We start from the raw sequence: 20,333 nt of genomic DNA, 5'->3' as shown, positions 1-20,333 counted from the left end.
AGGTATCCTGACGCTGCCGCCACTTCCAGCCATTCAGCCAGCAAGTCACGGTTCTCAGGTGGGGATGTGACACGCGCCCTGCCTGCATTAACCACCATCTGTTTCTCAATTGCCAGTCAGCACAGAATGTATGATGGAATATTAGTAAGTGATTATTTTATATTTTTGGCTTAGTGCTCTCTCTCTCTCTCTCTCTCTCTCTCTCTCTCTCTCTCTCTCTCTCTCTCTCTCTCTCTCTCTCTCTCTCTCTCTGTGTGTGTGTGTGTGTTTACGAGAGAGAGAGAGAGAGAGAGAGAGAGAGAGAGAGAGAGAGAGAGGAGTGTGTGTAATGGAGCACCACTATCTTCATTTAAGGGTAAGAATGTGTGTCAGGTTAATGCACTGTTCACTTATGCGGATACGAAAACTCGGAGCCACAGCAGAGGTTGTGGTGCACGCATCACTGTGTTGCCGCAATGGTGGTGGCGGCGGGCGGGGTGCTGGGTTGACTGCCTCACCTGGTAACAATGGCAGGGTGCGGCACCAGTCTTCGGTCGCACGGTCACTCACCTCGTCTGGCAGTGCAGGGGGAGGTCGGCTGTTTCGCGAATTCAGTGTGGCAGTAAAACATTATACTAGGCTATAAATTATTAGTGTTAAAGGAAAAGCTCGTAAAATGAAAGTAGCTGCTATTGCTTTTTTTTTTTTTCTTTTTTTTTTTTTGTAATGCGACGCTAATGATTATGGGACACTTATTAGGACCACCTTTTTAATTATTAGACGCAGGAATGTTGTATGTCCAGTGATTTCCGTGTTGTGATTGTCTGGCATGTCTGAATGAGACCCAGGCATCAATGGATATCAGATGTAGGTCACGTGCTGCACATAGCCAACACTTGCAGCGCCGGCCCGTGCTGTGAGCCCCGCTGTTCTTTCGTCAGGACTGCCCTCAGAGGATCTCAGAGATGATTAGCTGGGTCATTATGGGTGTTTTTCTTTCAATGGTACATATTTCTTGTTAAGCTATCATCAGAATCATGAAAATATCCTTCAAAACTCGAATAATTTTCTTTAGAGTCTATTTAAAGTAAAGATCAGACGCCAAAACGTTTCGGATTACGAACCTATTTCCTTTACCACCACCACCACCACCACCATATATCTGCAGTGACCATGGACAGCCTGGGCTTGAGTGTGTCTGGTGCTGAGGTCATGCCATCCACCGCACGTCTCTGCTCACTGGTGATAAGGAAGGACGGACTCGCGGCATACATCTGAGAGAGGCAGGATGAGGGCCGCTGGTTCCCAAGCAGGCCTAGTAGTCAGGTAGTGAGGCCGAGTACGAGAGAAAGGTTAGATTGATTTATGGATGAGAATGAAAGGTGACATTAGGTAATATTGAGTTGCTTTTCTTTTCTTTTTCTTTTGTTAGACGGCCTGGCCTTTTGCACGTCCTTTATTTTTTGGGCATACATATACAAAAATTACTTTTGCCTTGTATGGAAAGTGGTCTGATCTTATTGGTTCAGAATTTCTTAAGATCATCACAATAGCTCCGTGGACACATAGGGCATTATCAATTATATTCTCCTTTAATGGAACACACAAAGAAAATTCTCCCCCCAAGACTTTTATCTACAATCTGATAACAAAGCCACAGTTCAATAGATTCGAGCGGTCATTGGAAAACTTTCTATTGTTACTGCAATAATCTCGCGGCACCACTTTGCTTCATGGCCTGGTGGTGAGTGTGTAAAGGAACGATCTGTTGCAAAAATAAGGGAGGGAAAAGGAAGAGTGCTTCAGAAAGTCTTTGTTGACCGAAGAACATGGATAATGGGAGAACAGATAACTCACGCTCGGGTGAGTGAGAAAAAGAGAGGAGGAGGAAGTTAAGGGAGAGAAAGAGCAGGAGGAGAAGGTAAAGGAGAAGGAGGAGGAAGGACTGAAAAGACGAAATCGACATTGAAAGTGCAGCCGCCGGAAAAGTTTTGAAATTGTCTTCACTCCAGTCTGCAGTTTCACTAGTTTTCCTGCTAAGGGAGAAAGTTCAGACGTCCATCACTCGTCACAAGTAAATCGCAGCCTTCCTTCACTGCTTGATCCTCTCTCCTGGCGCTAGTGTAACCTGGGCCAGTCTTTGCACCACGTCCTCAAACATTTCACTTCCCTGCCTCGGCAATCTTGTAACAGCCGGTAGTGGAAAGGCTCTGGGTTTAGACTGTATTATCAAACGCTGAGATATCATATCTTGGCAACTTCTAACATAGGGTAGTGACAATTATCGCTGTTTTCAGGATTTTTATGGCTTCAGGGACAGCTTGATAAGTATTCCGCTCGGTCAAAATAGCTAATCATAGCGGAAACCTAATCAATACTCTCTATGATCTGAAAATGGTCTAATTAAAAGTCTAAAGCGTTAAGCCTTTATCTCTCTGACTCACACAATTTTGGCTTCCTTTGAGTAACCTTGGACAATTGAAAGACGTAAAATATAACGATTCCGTCCTCTGTTCACTCCAATGACGTCTTTTGAAACGCTACTCTAAACTTACAACACAACATTTAACTGGAACAGAATTTGCGGCAGTCGGTGGGATCAGCTGACGAGGCCTGGCGGTGACAAGATGAGGAGCGCTGGTGGTGAGAAAAACGTTAGAGAAGTCACCAGAAGATAGGTGGAGGCAGCAAAGAGCGAGCAGAGAGAGAGAGAGAGAGAGAGGGATGCAGGCTAGACTATAGGATTTGAAGATAAAGGAAGCCAAAAGGAAGGTAAAAAAGGAAGAGTAAGGAAGAGAAAAAGAATATGTTTACGCTTTGGTTCAAATGAATAGCCTCCTTTACCTCTAGTGCCGTTACTTGGAGCGCCTTTCCCTTGCGTGCTCAGTCTGCCCACAGCAGCCTGGCGCCCTGCTGTAGTGTTCTGTGAAGGCCTTTGTGTTGCTTCTGTATTTGCCTCGCTTCTTGGTTATTGTGTACGGAGGGATGGGGGTTGTTGTGGTTATAGTAGTAGTAGTAGTAATATTAGTAGCAATAGTAGGAGGAGGAGGAGGAGGAGGAGGAGGAGGAGTTCTTGTTGTGGTGGTGGTGTTGATGTAATTGATGTTGTTATTGATAGTATTGGTGGTGGTTATTATGGATGTCGTTGTTGTTTTTGTGGTTGTTTTTGTTAGTGGTGATAGTGGTGGTGGTGATGGTGGTGGCTGTTGTTGGTGGATGGTAACTTATTGTTTTTGGTGGTGGTGGCAGTGGTGTCGTCGCCGTTCTCGTCACCACCTTCACATGTTATTTTCTCTTCCCTTAACTGACTGACCGCTGTTCCCTACCTCCCTTCCTCCCTTCCAACCATCAACACCTCCACTTCCTGCTTCACTATCGCTGTACACAAGACTCCTCGCTGCTGACACTGCCTAACGTATACACGGAAGCCTTCACTCTTACCATCTTTCGTCTCTTCATCTGCATTGCATACTGTAAAGCTATTCGTATCTTGGATCGTAGGAAGAAAGAAGACGAGATAAGTTTTTTTTTCTATTTTTTTGGTATCATATCAACTGTCAGTTTTTCCTTAGAGAGAGAGAGAGAGTGTGTGTGTGTGTGTGTGTGTGTGTGTGTGTAGCTGCATTTCACTCGTTAGTCAAATTTGTTCATGCTAATAGTGTAGCTTATAAAAAAAAAAAGCCTGCCTCGTAAGGGCCAAAATATCTGCTGCTGCTGCTGCTGGTTGGTGCTGTTTGGTGCTTCATTTGTTTTTCCTTTAATTAAGTGTGTTTCCTTTATACGTTTTTTTTTTTTTCCCTTTATATTTTTCTTCCCTCACCCCCCCCCCTTTTTTTTCTTTTGCTTCATGTATATTGATCCATTTTTTTTTTTTTTATAATTTTCCTTTTTGTTTTATTTCCCTCCGGTTCAATTTCTATGCATGTGTTTGTTTTGTTTCATATGTGTTTTATTGTGTGTGTTTTTTTTTCTGCTTCTATTTTGCCAGTCTTGTTTACGCTTTAATTCTGCGTCACCCCCTCTCTCTCTCTCTCTCTCTCTCTCTCTCTCTCTCTCTCTCTCTCTCTCTCTCTCTCTCTCTCTCTCTCTCTCTCTCTCTCTCTCTCTCTCTCTCTCTCTCTCTCTCTCTCTCTCTCTCTCTCTCTCTCTCTCTCTCTCTCTCTCTCTCTCTCTCTCTCTCTCTCTCTCTCTCTCTCTCTCTCTCTCTCTCTCTCTCTCTCTCTCTCTCTCTAACAGACGCACCTTCCTCCTCCTCTTTCTCCTGTTCTTTCTCCTTTTCCTTCTCCTGCTCCTCCTGCTCCTCCTGCTCCTCCTTCTCCTGCTCCTCCTCCTTCACACTTCTCTTCCCTGGCAAACTAGTTAAATTGAGTTACTGAATTTGCTTCGCCTCGCACACTAATGTCGGTTTTTTTCCTTCTAAGTCACTCCCTTATGCACTTTAATCCACCTCGGGACCTTTTTCTCTTTTTTTCTCTCTCTCTCTTTAGCTTTATTTAATCACGTAAATACCCACTGACGGTGATTACTCCTTGCCACTTTTTATCGTGTTTTCAGTCCCTGCCCCTCCTTCCTGGCTGCGGGAGATGAAAGCAGCAGGTGAGGAGGCTGACATGGAGAACGAAGTTAGAAGGTCAATTTACATCCATTTACTACGGGATGATGTTACTGGTACGGAGATAGGAGACAGGTAAATAGATAGGTAATATATGGGTTGGTAGATAGATGGGTGGGTAAGTAGGCATATAGGTGGACAGATGGATGGGTAGGTAGATAGAGAGAGATACACACTGAGAGAGCATCCATACAGAAAATATATAGAGCAATAGGCACAGGTACGTTTATACACACAAATATAAAGGGCAGGGCGAATGAACGAATGGTGGAAAATGTACAGTTGTTGGGAGTTATGGGGCGGAAGGACGGAGGGTCGAGATGAAAAGAGTAAATGTAACAAATAGACTAACTGATGATGCGTGACACTCATAGTAGCGAGGCATTGTACGTGACCGGGAGAGAGAGAGAGAGAGAGAGAGAGAGAGAGAGAGAGAGAGAGAGAGAGAACGAAACATAAAAAAAAGAATATTTAAACAGACAAACGAACAGGCATCAACTCTCGACTTTAATTAATATTCTTTGCCACGCGCCGACACACACACACACACACACACACACACACACACACAGAGAGAGAGAGAGAGAGAGAGAGAGAGAGAGAGAGAGAGAGAGAGAGAGAGAGAGAGACAGACAGAGACAGAGTCATATAGAGAAAGAGAAAGGGACGAAAAAAAAAAAAACAAGATAGAAAAAAGAACCACCAGACAGACACACGAACAGACATACACGTGACTTTAATTCTCATCACCATCGCATAGAAAAATCCTTGGCCGGGAGCGAGTGAGCGAGTGACAGTGAGTGAGCAGAGAGAGAGAGAGAGAGAGAGGGTGAGGGTGACCGGTAGCGCTGACAATTAAAAGACCTCCAACTCATGATAATCCAGTGAAGTCGAAATCAAAGACGCAGGTCGCGGGAAGGAAATAACATGTGGAGACTTCTCTGCTTCCTCGGTGCCTTGCCTTGAGAGACTCAATCAGTAAGCGGGAGGAGGAAATGGAGGAGATGAAGGACGTGGACGAAAATATTACAGGTGGAAGAGAAGGAGGAGGAAAGTATGTGGAAGAGGACGTGAAGAAAGGAGTGAAAAACAGGAAGAAGGACTACAAAAGGAGGAAGAGAAGGAGGAGTTGGAGGAGAACGGTCACGAGAGGAGATGGAGGAGGAGAAGGAGGAGGAGAAGGAGAGGATCAGGAGAGGAGATGAAAGAGGTTAAAGATGAAGAGAACAGGGAGGAAGTGGAGGAGGTAGAGAAGAAGGAAGTGGAGGAGAAGCTGAAGGAAGAGAAGGAGGAAGAGGAGTAGGAAACACACACACACACACACACACACACACACACACACACAGTTAAGGAGGACAGACGCACACACTCCCCCGTGACGCCATCAGGGGAACACTTCAGCATGGATTTGAGAGACTCAGTAAAGACAACTCATTAATAATTCTGTGCTGTCACTCCTTAAGGGCGTCACTGGTAATGCCTTCCGCTCGTAAACACGGTGTAAATCTCTCTCTCTCTCTCTCTCTCTCTCTCTCTCTCTCTCTCTCTCTCTCTCTCTCTCTCTCTCTCTCTCTCTCTCTCTCTCTCTCTCTCTCTCTCTCTCTCTCTCTCTCTCTCTCTCTCTCTCTCTCTCTCTCTCTCTCTCTCTCTCTCTCCTTCCTTCCTCGTTCTCTTATACTTTGATCTTAAACTATTTATTTGATTGAATTATCTGTCTGCTCATCTATTTGTACATTCATTCGTTTGTTCATTCTTTCATTCATTCTATATATTTGTTCATTTCCTTTTTATTATGGCCAATATTCATGTTGTTATCGTAGTATTTTTTCATCACCAACATCATTGTCACCATCTTCATTACCATCATCATCTTTATATTTTATTTTTATTCCCCCATGCACCTCCTCCTCCTCCTCCTCCTCCTCCTCCTCCTCCTCCTCCTCCTCCTCCTCCTCCTCCTCCTCCTCCTGTTCCTCTTGCTCCTATCCTGTCTCGTCAACATAAAAAGAACGTAAGAAAATTTTAAAACAAAAAGAAACAACACATTACATTTCGCAAGAGGAAGGAACGTGTATTGTGGGGCGCGTAGGTGCGAAGAGGCGATGGATGTTTGCCTTTTGAAGACGCTAAATCGTCTCTTTTACGCCTCACATCCACAGCCTGAGAATGGTTTTACCGCGACACGCTCCCTCGCTGGTGTCCAATAAACGCCACCCCGCCGCACACCGCTGAACTGGCGACATACGTTAGAGGGATGCGTAACTAATATTTTTCTTAAGATCCCAATGTTTCGTCCTAAAAAATCTCTCTCTCTCTCTCTCTCTCTCTCTCTCTCTCTCTCTCTCTCTCTCTCTCTCTCTCTCTCTCTTCCTTCCTTCCTTTCTTCCTTCCTTCCTTCCTTCCTTCCTTCCTTCCTTCCTTCCTTCCTTCCTTCCTTCCTTCCTTCCTTCCTTCCTTCCTTCCTTCTCTCTCTCTTTCTCTCTCTTTCTTTCTTTCTTTCTTTCTTTCTTTCTTTCTTTCTTTCTTTCTTTCTTTCTCTCTCTCTCTCTCTCTCTCTCTCTCTCTCTCTCTCTCTCTCTCTCTCTCTCTCTCTCTCTCTCTCTCTCTCTCTCTCTCTCTCTCTCTCTCTCTCTCTCTCTCTCTCTCTCTGAACTTTTAATTCGTCTTTTCCTCGTCATTCTTTCCTTTTTCTTTCTTTCCTTGTTTATCTTCCCTGTCCTCCTCTCCTTTTTTTTTTCTCATTTTTCCACTCCTATTCTTTTGTCTCTTTTACTTCCCTTCCTCTTGTCTACCTTCCTCTTTCATGATTTTCTTCACGTCCTCTTTCTCTCCTCTCCTTCATTCGTCTTTATCTTTCTCTCTCCTTCTCTTTCTCTTTCTCTTTCCCTCTCTATTCTTTCTGTGGTATTTCTCCCGTGTTATTTTGTCTCTTTTTTTGGTTTATTTGGTGTGTTTTCTCTTCTTCATTTTGTCATTTAGTGTTTTCTTTCTCAATTTCTTCTTCTTTCCTTTCTTTGTCTCTTTCCTGACTTTTTGCTTTCTTCTCTCTCTCCTCCTCCTCTCTCTCTCTCTTCTTTAGTTGTTTTACTTTCTTGTACTCTTTTTTTCTTTTGTTTTCTTTCCTTCCTTCCATTTCTTTATTCATTTATCTTGTTTATTCCTTCCTTTCTCTCTCTCTCTCTCTCTCTCTCTCTCTCTCTCTCTCTCTCTCTCTCTCTCTCTCTCTCTCTCTCTCTCTCTCTCTCTCTCTCTCTCTCTCTCTCTCTCTCTCTCTCTCTCTCTCTCTCTCTCTCTCTCTCTCTCTCTCTCTCTCTCTCTCTCTCTCTCTCTCTCTCTCTCTCTCTCTCTCTCTCTCTCTCTCTCTCTCTCTCTCTCTCTCTCTCTCTCTCTCTCTCTCTCTCTCTCTCTCTCTCTCCCTTTATTCTGATGCATTTCCCTCCTTTCATGCCTTCTTATATCCCCTTCCTTCCTATCTTTCTTTTGCCTCTCCTCCTCCTGTCTTTATTCCGTCCTCTTCCTTTTCCTTGCGATTGGCTGCTTGACCACAAAACATTCAGTCCATTGTGCTTATCTTTGCAGTTTATTTGAAAGAAAACAGGAAATACGAATAATCTTTGCCTGTTTATCTGTTAGTCTGTGTGCCTGTGTCTGTCTCTCGCTCTCCCAGAAGTTACAGGTGGAAGGAGCAGGTGGCAAGAAAAGGTGAGAGGAAGGTGGAAGACGTGAGAGGAATAACGATGCAACACGCAAACGTAAGTGGCCCGGGGTAGTGTGGTTACGTCTCTCTCTCTCTCTCTCTCTCTCTCTCTCTCTCTCTCTCTGGACACTTTTTCACACTTCCCTCATGTCATATTCACACATGCCCTCTTAATTATTAATATTCCCTGCTTAGATCTTTCTCTTTTATTTTATTTTTTTCCGTCTGTGTCTGAATAATTCCATCCATTCCATTTATGTCACCTCAGCCCTCGTTTTCCTCTTGTTCTTTTTCCTCCTCCTCCTCCTCCTCCTCCTCCTCCTCCTCCTCCTCCTCCTCCTCCTCCTCTCTTACTTGCACCTGTCTCCATACCCTCATTACGCCTTTACATCCTTCCTGTTCTCTCTACTTTATCTTCCTCTCCCGCACTCTCTCACTCTCCCGCCGGGTACTGGAAGGGAGAGGAAAGAGGCAGGATGAAAGAGATGCTGGAGACTCACGCTCTCTATGGCCTCCTTGACACACACACACACACACACACACACACACACACACACACACACACACAGCATGAAAACCACTCCTTACTCGTATTTTATTCATCAGTTTTCAATATGTGTGTGTGTCTTCAGCCTTCGAGTGCCGTTGTGGAATAGTCCTCTCGTCTCTCCCTTGTTTGTTGGTGCCTGGGTGTGATTGCTTCATAATTCAATGGGGATTACTTCTAGGGGTCTCTGTGTGATTGAGGGACTTTACACCAGATTAGCTACCCTTCTCGTCTTCTAGATATGGTAGGCGTTGTTATTAATATGGACAGGGGTGTGATATGAGGTGGGAGGGACAAGAGAGAGAGAGAGAGAGAGGATATGTAAGCGTCTAGAGAAAATGGAGTCAAGATGGTTGTAGTTAGGATAGGAGAAAGTGTCCCTGTGTTTATCGTGATCGTTCCCTTGTGTTGGTAAGATTTGGAAGGTTTTTGGTAACTGTCCTGTTTCTTGAATGATGTTTTCTACTCTGCTGTGATAAATCTGTTGAGTTTTGTGAATTTTAGCGCTGTCTTTTGGGTTTTTTTTTGTCTATTTCTTTGTTGTTTGGAAATTTTTGTCAATGTTACTGCTGTCTATTGAAACTTCATGTCAATCTTACGGCTATCTATTGGAACTTTTTTTTGTCAACTCTTTTGTTGTCTACTAATGGATTATGTCAACTCTGGTGCCTGCTGTATGTTAACGGATATTTGTTACAATACTGTATGACTTTCTATAACGTTGCTGCTGCCGTGATAAGTGAACATCCTCGTCAATAATGCACCGGAAATATTTCACTGTCAACTCCTCAGCTTCACCCACTCCGGAGCGCCTGGAGGAGTGTTGCGAGGATCCCTTTCCATTACTGGGCGTCGCGGTGGGGTATTGGCGACGCAGCTGGTGTATATTGACGAAGCCCAGCACATCCACGTGACGTATAGGCTTCCGGGATTGAGTGACTGATTGATGATATGGCGCCACGAGCCTTACTGATATTGGCACCACTCCATAACTCAGCATTACACTCGCCACGACAACGTACATGCCTCTCAATACCGGCTCGAGGAGCTCCCGGGGATTCGTATGGCACAGCTGCCTGAGAGAGAGAGAGAGAGAGAGAGAGAGAGAGAGAGAGAGAGAGAGAGAGAGAGAGAGAGAGAATTTTAATTAAAGGACTTTGGAACTCCAGTTTCTCGAAGCCCTCGAAAAACGGGCGCATTAAGAGGGACATTTTAAACACCAGTATTGAAAACGAACCCTCTCTCTCTCTCTCTCTCTCTCTCTCTCTCTCTCTGGACGGAATTTGTTTTGAGGATACTGTCAAAAATTGCTGAGGGCTCTTTCTAAGGATGTCATGTTAGCGATTTTAAAGACAGCTCGTGGCTCAAGGGTTGTATTAAGGAATGTATGGGACTCTTTAAGGATTTTTCTTTCTTAAGTAGGTCTTGACTCCTCCAGGATGCAGCAGAATTGACTGTATTAGGACGTGGTAGGATTTCGTAGGATTCTTGATCAGGAAACCATCTAAATATTGACAAAAAAGAACAAAAGTATGATTACAAGTACACACACACACACACACACACACACACACACACACACACACACACACACACACACACACACACACACACACACACACACACACACACACACACACACACACACACACATGCAATATTTACGCATCGACAAAAGCGAATCGACCATAAATCCATGACTCTCTTCAGAATAATTTACGTCCCTTCCTTACTTGCTCCCTGCGACTGTGTGTGACTTAACACGACCCCTGGCACCTGTTTGCTCTTGTTTGCTCCTATCTGTTCCTTCTTTATGGACGCTCGTGGATCACCTCTCCCCTCTCCATGCCCTCCCTCATTATTCCATCTGACTTTGTTCGAGAAAAAGAAGAGACAGAGAGGGAAAGTAGGAGGGAGCAGAGAAAGAGGACGATAGAAAAAAGATTGATGATAAATAAGATGATAAATATAAATACATGCCTTTTTCCTATTCATAAATGTCTGAGAGAGAGAGAGAGAGAGAGAGAGAGAGAGAGAGAGAGAGAGAGAGAGAGAGAGAGAGAGATTCTGCTAGTGTTTGTTCTTCCTTTGTGATTTTTTTTCTTTTTACTTTGTATAGTTCAGTTTTCACCTGTTCTATTTACCTTCATCTTGCTATTCAGCCTACCTATCTTACCTACCTTTACCTATGTATCTATCCTCTTTACCTGTCTCTTGATCTGTCTGTCCATCCTAGCTACCTATTTTATTTACCTGTCCTGCCTACCTTTCTCTCCACCTGTCTGTCTTTCTTACCTACCTTTACGTATATTCATCCTATTTACCTGTCCTGTCTGTATACCTGTCCCTTCACCTGTTCTCTCCTCTTTCACCTGTTTCCTATGACTGGGAGCGGAGTGAGCGGCGGCGTGTTTGTTTACAGCGTTTGTGTGTTTGCAGTGTCTTGTTTACACCGGCGCGCCACAAAGAACGCACCGCAACCCATCATCGCTCGAACGGCAGCCTCGCCTTCTATCCCTCCGCCAGCCCCCTCTCTCTCTCTCTCTCTCTTTCTCTCTCTCTCTCTCTGTCTTTGTGTGTTTGTATGTTGTTTTGTAAGTTGTGGAAAGTAAACAGTCATGCAGGTGTCATCTATGTGTACGTGCGTTTGTCTTACGTACACGTGTTGCAGGTGACAGGCTGACTCGTATCATGCGCCCCTTTTTGAGCAAATGAAGTGATGGGGCAGTAAGCGGTACGCTGAGTGAATAATGAGTGGGAATGATTACTTGAGTGATATGTTGAATGATGAAATGCGTTGTTCTGTTTTATTGGTCACGGGGAATGAAAAGCTTGATGGGTGAATGGCTGCAAGCTTTGTTTATTTATTTATGTACACAAATAGTCGGTCGGTCAGGTCGAAGAGTTAACGTTAAAGGGGAAGAGACGCTTGTGTGCACCGTATGACTCTCGTGGGTTTGTTGCATAAGAAAAGCACGTTATAGGAATGCTAAGGGCTTGTGCATTGTTTTTCCTTGAGTGTAATGAAAAGGTCTTGACGGAGAACACTGCGCTATATTGAGGAATAAGGCCAAAATTTGAAACATTTCTGCGCTACATCTCTACCTCTTTCAAAGGCTCTAGTAGAAAATATTAGTACTTTAAGAATGTTTATTTTTTTTTTTGTGTGTGTGTGTCTGGCTCAAGTGACAAATTAATAAGATTTCTATATTTCAAAATGATGAACACTCTTGTGAATCTTGTTATCCATCTCTGTGGCGATTGAAAATACTCATGATGAGAGTGAAGCATTTGTGAACGTATTGACAAAAATTAATTATGGTGCATTGAATCACTATGAACTTTATTTTTTCTCTGAATTTGTATGTTAATTGAGAGGTATTAAATTGCACATGTAAAAAAAAATACTGGTAAAAGTCACCGTCGAATTCAGGGAAGTATGATAACAGATTTTTCAAATATACTGATTCACTATTAATAGAAAATTCTTACACTTTTTATTTAGGTGGCAATTTTATTTATTTATTTAACTATTTTGTGCTAAACTGATGGAGAGTCACAAAAATTTATCTAACTTTTCTACGTTTTTTTTTTCCTCTGTGCTGCATATCGAGTGGGTTGCTGCAGCTGCGTCTTATATAAAGAAGCGGGGCGCCTCGTGTGTTCACCTGCCCAGCGTTAATTAATGAGGCGAAAAAAATATTAGACAAGAAAATATTTTGTATAGCCTCACCCCACCCGGCGACACGAGCCTCTTGACGCCCCATGATGCCTCCTGACCCCTCCTCATGTCCCCTCATGACTCAAGTGAAGCGTGGCCATGTCGAGTTGCCGATTCCTCCCTTCTTTGCTCTTCTCCCTCTCATGTTCTCCTTGTCCTCCTCCTTATCTCCTCCTTCCCTCTCTTCCTCCTTTCCCTCTTTCCTGTTCTCTTCTTTATCTTCTCCTACCTTATCTTCTTCTCTATCTTCTTCCTCTCCCTATTTCCTGTTCTCTTCCTTGCCCTCCTCTTCCTTATCTCCTCTGTCTTCCACCTTCCTTGTCCTTCTCCAACCTCTCCTCTCCCCCTTCCGCTTCTCCCCTGTCCTTTTCTTCTTTCCCCTCCTCTCGCTGGTTCTCCTCCTCCTCGTGTTCTCTTATCTGTCCTCCTTTATCTTCCCCTCTCCTCCCATGCTCTCTTTTCCCTCCCTTAGTCTTCCTTCCCCTCATGTTTCACCAACTCTCCCCTCCTCCTCCTCCTCCTCCTCCTGCTCCCCTTCCCTTCCCACCGTTCCTCCCTCAGCCTTTCTTCCCCTCATGTTTCACTACCTCTCCCCTCCTCCTCCTCCTCCTCCTCCTCCTCCTCCTCCTCCTCCTCCTCCTCCTCCTCCTCCTCCTCCTCCTCCTCTTCCTTTACCAGACGCCTCAGCAACTGGTGGTTTCCCCTCACTCTCCCCTCGCCACCAGCTCCCCTCAAAGTTCTCCTGAGATGTGCGTGGCGTTCCCCTCACCTTACTTGCCCTATGAAGCCGCCAATCTAATATTGCTCCCCTCACTGACCTTGCCTATCGGTTCCCCTCGCTGTGCTTCCCCTCACGCCTCATGTATCTCCCCTCATAGTTATGTTTGGGGCATATTTCTTTTCGTACTTCCCTCGTTACCGTGTCTTCCTCTCTCTCTCTCTCTCTCTCTCTCTCTCTCTCTCTCTCTCTCTCTCTCTCTCTCTCTCTCTCTCTCTCTCTCTCTCTCTCTCTCCGTTTTTCCCTTTTCTCTCTTTCTCCTTATTTGTCCTTTTTTTGCCTCTCTTTCCGTCTCCCCTTCTGTTTGTTCCTCTCTTCCTTTCTCTATTTATTTTCCTCTCTGTATTTCCTTTCTTTATATTTGTTATTTATTGTCCTTCCTTCCCTCCCACCCTTCCTCCCTCCCCGTTCGTCCATTCCTTTTGCTTGTTTCCCTTTCTGTTTCCTTCCTTCAGTTTTTCCTCTTCATTCCTTTCTCCTCTCGTTTTTCCTTCCCTTTCTTCCTCCATCTGACCATCCTTCCTCACTCCTGTCCTATCTTTCCTCCATCATACGTCATCCATCATTCCTTCTGTCATTTCTTCCTTTTTTCCCTCCCCTCTTTCTTTTCTTCAGCCTATCTCTCCTTCTCGCCTTGTCCTTCCTTCCTAATACTTTCATTGTGTTCCATCCCTCACTCCTACCCTTCCCTTCCCTTCCCTTCCTTCTATTGTATCTGCCTTCCTTCTCCTTCCCTCAACTCCTGTCTTTGCTTCCCTCCTTCCTATTGTCTCGTTCCTCCGTCCTTCAGTGCGTCCTTCCCTCCCCTTCCTGCAACAAGTAACAACTATTCGCCCTCCTGTTGGCCTCCCGCTGCTGGACTGAATGAACTCACTGTATTAAATTTTCCCAGCCGTCACCCTCGCGTAATTAAATTCTTCCACACGTCTTATTATCTCCCGGGTGTCGCAAGGTGTGACGCCAAGGTCATGTCACAGGGAATACTTCAGGGGGCGAGGGAGTGTAGGAAGAAAAATTGAGGCCGCTGCAGGGGAGAGTGTGCCAGGCTATTTCGTTCAGCCCAGATGGTAGTGATGGTGGTGGTGATTGTGCCGGGGTGATTTTTTTCTTCAAGGGCCAAGTGAGTGGTTTCAAATGACTCTCCTCGTGTGGCTTTGTGTCAGGAGTGAGGCAAGGGACAGTGTTGACTTTCCTGGCGTTCCTTCCAGCAGAACCAGAGCACCACATCACTCTCCTCACTGCGTGGATGTGTCTCTTCGTCGGAGTCATGTTCTGAAACGCACCTCTGCTGCTTTCAAAGGATTCTAGTTGAAGTGACACTGGTTTTTAAAGGTATTTCTGTGATTTTAATGACATATTCACAATATTACTACATCATTAAAAGGAGAAAAACTCGTGAGAATCCTGCTAATCATGTTTCCTTTTAAAACAGTCTTGCAAAGAAAACGAAGCTTTTCTGACTTTAAGCCTACGAGCGAGGTGAGTGTGTCGTAGGGCAGTGGTGGACTCAGACGTGCAGGGTCCTGGAGCTTCTTGGGGTGAAGTGAGGCGGTGGTGGCTCCCATTCAGAGCAGGAAGCACCGCCAACACTGCCGCAGGCACTTCTTAAGTAATAAGACGTAATTAATTATTTAGGCTCCAAACCTCGCCAGACTCCGCCTCTCTGAGCGCCGGAAATCCAAAGGCTGAGGGAAGAGTGCTCATTAGAAAGTCAGTTAGGATTTAAGGAAAGTCATTAGCCGTATTAATATTAAAGGGAAATATTCGGAAATGAAGCGGTGGCGTACGGTGGGAAGATGAGTGAGCTGCCGCACCGCCTCTAGAAACACTTTTTTTGAGACATGAAAGCAAATTAGTGTGCGTCAATAACAGAGTGCAAACATCGAACACCCTTGTGTGTCAAGCCAGTCAACAGCAGACCAATAGCGCGTAGTGTCCATTCACCAGCTCATTGATACAGCCGTGACCTCTGGCGACTCGTCCCTGGAACTGACACCACCTGAGCCGGCGCGATTCGGTGTTCCCAAATCTTCCTTTTCATGCGAAGGTGAGGTGTGGTGGAGGGAGAAGTAGGGGCTAGGGTCAGGTGTGGGAGGAAGGCCGGGGTGTGAGGGGAGAGAGAGGTTTGGGGAGGGGCAGGGTGTACGAGAGAGACGGATAATCGTAGTCATGACTCAAGGACACTCATCTGCCTCCTCGGTGCAGGCAGATATATTTACTCTGTCGTCGCTTCGCCAGGCCAGACGCGTCCAGCTCGGGAGCACACTCGCCAGACTCTCGCATCGAGCGGCCTTGAGCGCCGGCGGGAGGGCCAACTGACATTTAATGCTGAATTGCCTATTGCATGAAGGCGGCGGGATTTTTGTTTGTTTGTTTGCGCTCCGGTGTGTCTCCATGTGAGTGACGCTGAATAGACTGCAGAAAATTTGGTATCAAGCGAAAGTGGAAAGTGGAAAGTGAATCTAACAGCGTTCCGACACAACCTGCCGCCCCTCGAGGCCAGTCTTGGCGGCACGCTGAGGCTGCCTGTCTTTCATCACATCTAATGGCTTTGGTCGCGACTTGACACTCCCAGCCTGAAAACGAGCCTCGTGCATCTCTTGGCTGAGGATACAGCACCAGATACAATACATTTCTTGATAAATTTAACACCTTTGCCATTATATAGGGCATATATATATAGGGCCTGGCAACCAGCGGGATTTTTTTTTTTTCCAACACTTTGTTTTCCCTTGGCCAGTGCCCTTGTAATGTAAAAAAAAACCTCAAATATTTATGATCTGCCATGTGTGGTGACGTAAGATGCATTTCTCTCTCTCTCTCTCTCTCTCTCTCTCTCTCTCTCTCTCTCTCTCTCTCTCTCTCTCTCTCTCTCTCTCTCTCTCTCTCTCTCTCTCTCTCTCTCTCTCTCTCTCTCTCTCTCTCTCTCTCTCTCTCTCTCTCTCTCTCTCTCTCTCTCTCTCTCTCTCTCTCTCTCTCTCTCTCTCTCTCTCTCTCTCTCTCTCTCTCTCTCTCTCTCTCTCTCTCTCTCTCTCTCTCTCTCTCTCTCTCTCTCTCTCTCTCTCTCTCTCTCTCTCTCTCTCTCTCTCTCTCTCTCTCTCTCTCTCTCTCTCTCTCTCTCTCTCTCTCTCTCTCTCTCTCTCTCTCTCTCTCTCTCTCTCTCTCTCTCTCTCTCTCTCTCTCTCTCTCTCTCTCTCTCTCTCTCTCTCTCTCTCTCTCTCTCTCTCTCTCTCTCTCTCTCTCTCTCTCTCTCTCTCTCTCTCTCTCTCTCTCTCTCTCTCTCTCTCTCTCTCTCTCTCTCTCTCTCTCCCCAATATTTATGATCTCCGCTGCTTGGCGCCTTCCATCCATCCAGGAGGCAGACAGTGGTTGATGGTCACCTCGTAGCTCCGTCCACCTGACATTGCGGTGCTTGACGTAACGATCAATGTGTCGTCCATGAAAAACAGGAGGAAAGTGCATTGAAGGGTAACGATAATCATCAAGGACGGACGTGAATGAGCGGGTGGTCTGTGCTGCTGGCGCATTCTCAGTGAGGAAAACTCTGTCACGACAGTTGTTTTCCTCTTTACTGCTTGTCAATGTCATTATGTCGTCCATTTCCAGGAGGAGGACAGCTGTTTCCTGAAGGTTAGACTCTCAAATTGACCTATTACATTTTCGTTTCCGGAATGAGGGTCTGGAGGCTGCGGGTGAAAAAATGGAAGACAAACGAGACAGCTTGTTCACGTGACACCGGGCCATGGAAGGCGGTCGGGGAGGTTGACACGCAAGACTGCCAGAAACTTAGTCCCATCCGCCTCACACTCCTGCATCTCTGAATTACTGATGAAAACATATCTTGTGCCCCTGATTCTCTTAATCAGCACTCAGAGCGTGTGGTGTTGATGAAGCTGTTTAGCATAATCCCGCGTCACTGCCGCACGCATGCCAATAATGGTAAATTCCGCTTTCTTTCTGCAGCAATAATGAGGCGTCTGGCGCGGCGGGGAAGCAGCGTCTCTTCTCCTGCTGATCGGCATTTGTTCCTTTACAAAAGCGAAAGCAACTTCGTTTGTGTAAATAAGAAAACTCGCTACTTTCCAGTTGTTTGTACTGACAATGAGATACTGTGATCGTATTGTTCTTTTGGCGGACAAACATTCCTTTTGACAAAAGTCCGGCGAGGGAGGGAGGGGAGGAGTGGTCTTAAACCTGACAGGGACGCAGTCAGTTGAGCTTCTGGGTAAAGTCAACACACTGAAACATATCTCTTGTTCCAGACTGGCAAAGAAGGTCAGAGGAGGCCGCTGCGGAGGCTGGTAACCAAACACACGACCTCTTGGAATGTCATCTCAGGAGCCGAATTGGACACCGAGAGCAGAGTGAAGCACAGCAGGATCTGGAGGACAGAGAGACTGCAGCAGCAACAGCAGCAGCAGCAGTAGCGTCCGCCGCCAGAATAACAAGTAATATATGGAAAAGAGAGAGGCCAGAAAACAAGCTGTTTGAAGTGACTTACCGAGGTTCCCAGGCTGTCCTTCTGGTGAGCTGGAGGGATCTCACTATCAGACGAGGGAAACGTCTCGCTCCGGCCCTGACCATGGAAGGGGAAGTTTTAGCCGGCAAGTCCTCAGGGACTCTCCTTCGTGTTTGCTGCTTAAAGGAACACAACTTATAATAACAGAGTGTAAGTAACTCAGAATATTATTGTGATTGATAGACGCACTTTTGGATGATTCAAAACAACGATACCAAAGATTTTCTTTAGTCTGACGAAAGAGAAGCACGAAGTAGCGATATCATAAATCGTCTCTGAAAAGTGGAAGTTTCTTTAACTTTGTGAGCGTCCTGTGAATCATTGATCGGGGCAACTGACTGTGACACAAACAGGTGAACAAAACTCTGACGAAATACATTCAGAGCAGCCGCTGTGTGTCGCGAGAAAGGTCACCCTCCCCGAGCCAGTTTTCCTCATTTTAATAAGCAACAGTGGTACGCCGCCAACATCTCTAGTCCTCCTTTCCTCCTACATTTCCGCATTCTCAAGCCTCGCGTTCCCCTCCCCGGCAGCGTTTATAGGTCCGTGTGTCGTCCTGCCCCCTCCCTGCCACACGGGAGAGTCTGAGTGCCGCGCGTCCCTGAGTACAAAGAGGCAAAGCATGTCTCACTGGAGCAAAATTACAACTTAAGTTTTCCCCCTAACTACTAAAGAAAACTAGGAAAGTAAAGTTTCAGCAATTACAAGGTGAAGTTACTGACGTCGCCCGCTATACGAATATCAACAACAATCAAGACAACTGACAAAATACAAACGCGACACCGCAGTTCTCCTCGGACATTAGGTCAGGAGCGATACGGGAGAGTGAGTGCGAGAGATAGAGAAAAGAGAGAGGGTGAGAGAGAGAAAGAAGAAAACAAAAAACCGAAAAGTTGCATAGAGTCCTCTCTTCGTGGACGTTCCCCCTCAACTTATACTGTAGTCCTCAAAAGTTCACTTTCACCTGAATTCACCTCAGCTACAGACCCTCCCTTTCCTATCCTTCCTATCCCTTCCCTTCCCTTCCCTTTCTGCCTCGCCCAGCTCCACCGTGTCCGCCTCTCGCCCCCACCCACCATGGCGAGCAAGCGAGTGGACTGGGGCCGCTTTGGTCTGGCTTCCGACGCTGAACGGGAGGCTTCCGAGACCACCCGCCTGAAGGACCCAGCGCTGGAGGAAGGGTACTATGGAGGACAAGACGCCGAGCTGTTTGCTGAGGAAAAGGTGAGTGTTGGGTTATGTTGGGTTGGGTTGTGTTGTGTTGGTTGGGTTTGGCTGGGTTGGGTTTTCACTGGGTTGTGTTGTGTTGTGTTGTGTTAGGTTAGGTTTGGTTGTGTTGTGTTGTGTTAGGTTTGGTTGTGTTGTTTACGACAGTGAAAAGGGAAAGGAACGACGAAAGAACATTGGAAATGGATTTTGTGTAGATAATGACATTCTCTCTCTCTCTCTCTCTCTCTCTCTCTCTCTCTCTCTCTCTCTCTCTCTCTCTCTCTCTCTCTCTCTCTCTCTCTCTCTCTCTCTCTCTCTCTCTCTCTCTCTCTCTCTCTCTCTCTCTCTCTCTCTCTCTCTCTCTCTCTCTCTCTCTCTCTCTCTCTCTCTCTCTCTCTCTCTCTCTCTCTCTCTCTCTCTTGGTCCTTCCCGTTCCTGTCTTTGCCTTGTGACATCGAAGACTAATGGCGTTAGATGAGTTCCTTGGCCGGCACTGAGACATCGTGGCTCCAGATACACACACTAGCCACACACACACACACCACTCCATGGCCGACAGATGGCGTTCATGTATGTATGTAGCTCCACTTACAAGATATTATTTGCCAGCATCGTTTGTTTTCTTTATATTTGTTTAGTTTATATTCTTGCCTCCCGTTCTACCTTTTCATACTTTGTCCTCTTTTATGACTGTTTTAACTTTCCGTTTTTCCTTTTCTTCATTTATGGTTCTTCCTTCATCCGTCTTCTCTGTCTTCCTGTTCTTCTCCTTCCTTCTTTGTTGTGCATTTTCCTTCATCTACCTATTATATCCTTTCTCATGTCCCTGCTTTTATCTGTCTTCTTTGTGTATTGGTTTCTGTTTGAGTGTCGCTGGAATAAAGCTTTATATTTGCCAAGACACCAACGCCATCTGTCGGTGGATAAAGGAAAGCGACATGTGTGGTGGTTTAGACTTACGGCCTCCGGGGGGATTGTTGCCAAAAACATTCCTGTTGAGTTTCAAAATTTAACGGAGGGAAGGAAAAAAAGGAGTATAAATCATGGATGCATATTACGTAACCAGAGACAAAACACGCACACACACACACACACACACACACACACACACACACACACACACACACACACACACACACACACACACACACACACACACACACACACACACACACACACACACACACACACACACACACACCGCCCCATCAGTAGGGTTCCGGCTCGCCACCGCCCATGGTACCCAACATCGGTCGTTCCAGTGTAATGTC

General features: G+C 45.7%; 1 protein-coding gene across 2 annotated transcripts in view; it reads left to right on the top strand.

The window, feature by feature from the left end:
• LOC123516142 (solute carrier family 12 member 8-like) overlaps positions 1-20,333 on the top strand; it is a 57,699-nt gene that overhangs the window by 8,384 nt on the left and 28,982 nt on the right. The window contains exons 1-2 of one of the 2 annotated variants that reach the window (XM_045275274.1): positions 10-144; positions 17,597-19,077. In XM_045275274.1, the coding sequence (XP_045131209.1) occupies positions 18,931-19,077 (147 nt within the window). In that variant the 5' untranslated portion in view covers positions 10-144; positions 17,597-18,930. Of the gene's footprint in view, positions 1-9; positions 145-17,596; positions 19,078-20,333 lie in introns of those variants that run through there. The other variant, XM_045275273.1, reaches the window with a different exon arrangement.

Source organism: Portunus trituberculatus, chromosome 40, assembly GCF_017591435.1.
Source record: "Portunus trituberculatus isolate SZX2019 chromosome 40, ASM1759143v1, whole genome shotgun sequence".
NCBI lineage: Eukaryota > Metazoa > Arthropoda > Malacostraca > Decapoda > Portunidae > Portunus > Portunus trituberculatus.
Note: the sequence above shows the minus strand (reverse complement) of the source record. Positions and strands in the feature narration are given on the sequence as shown.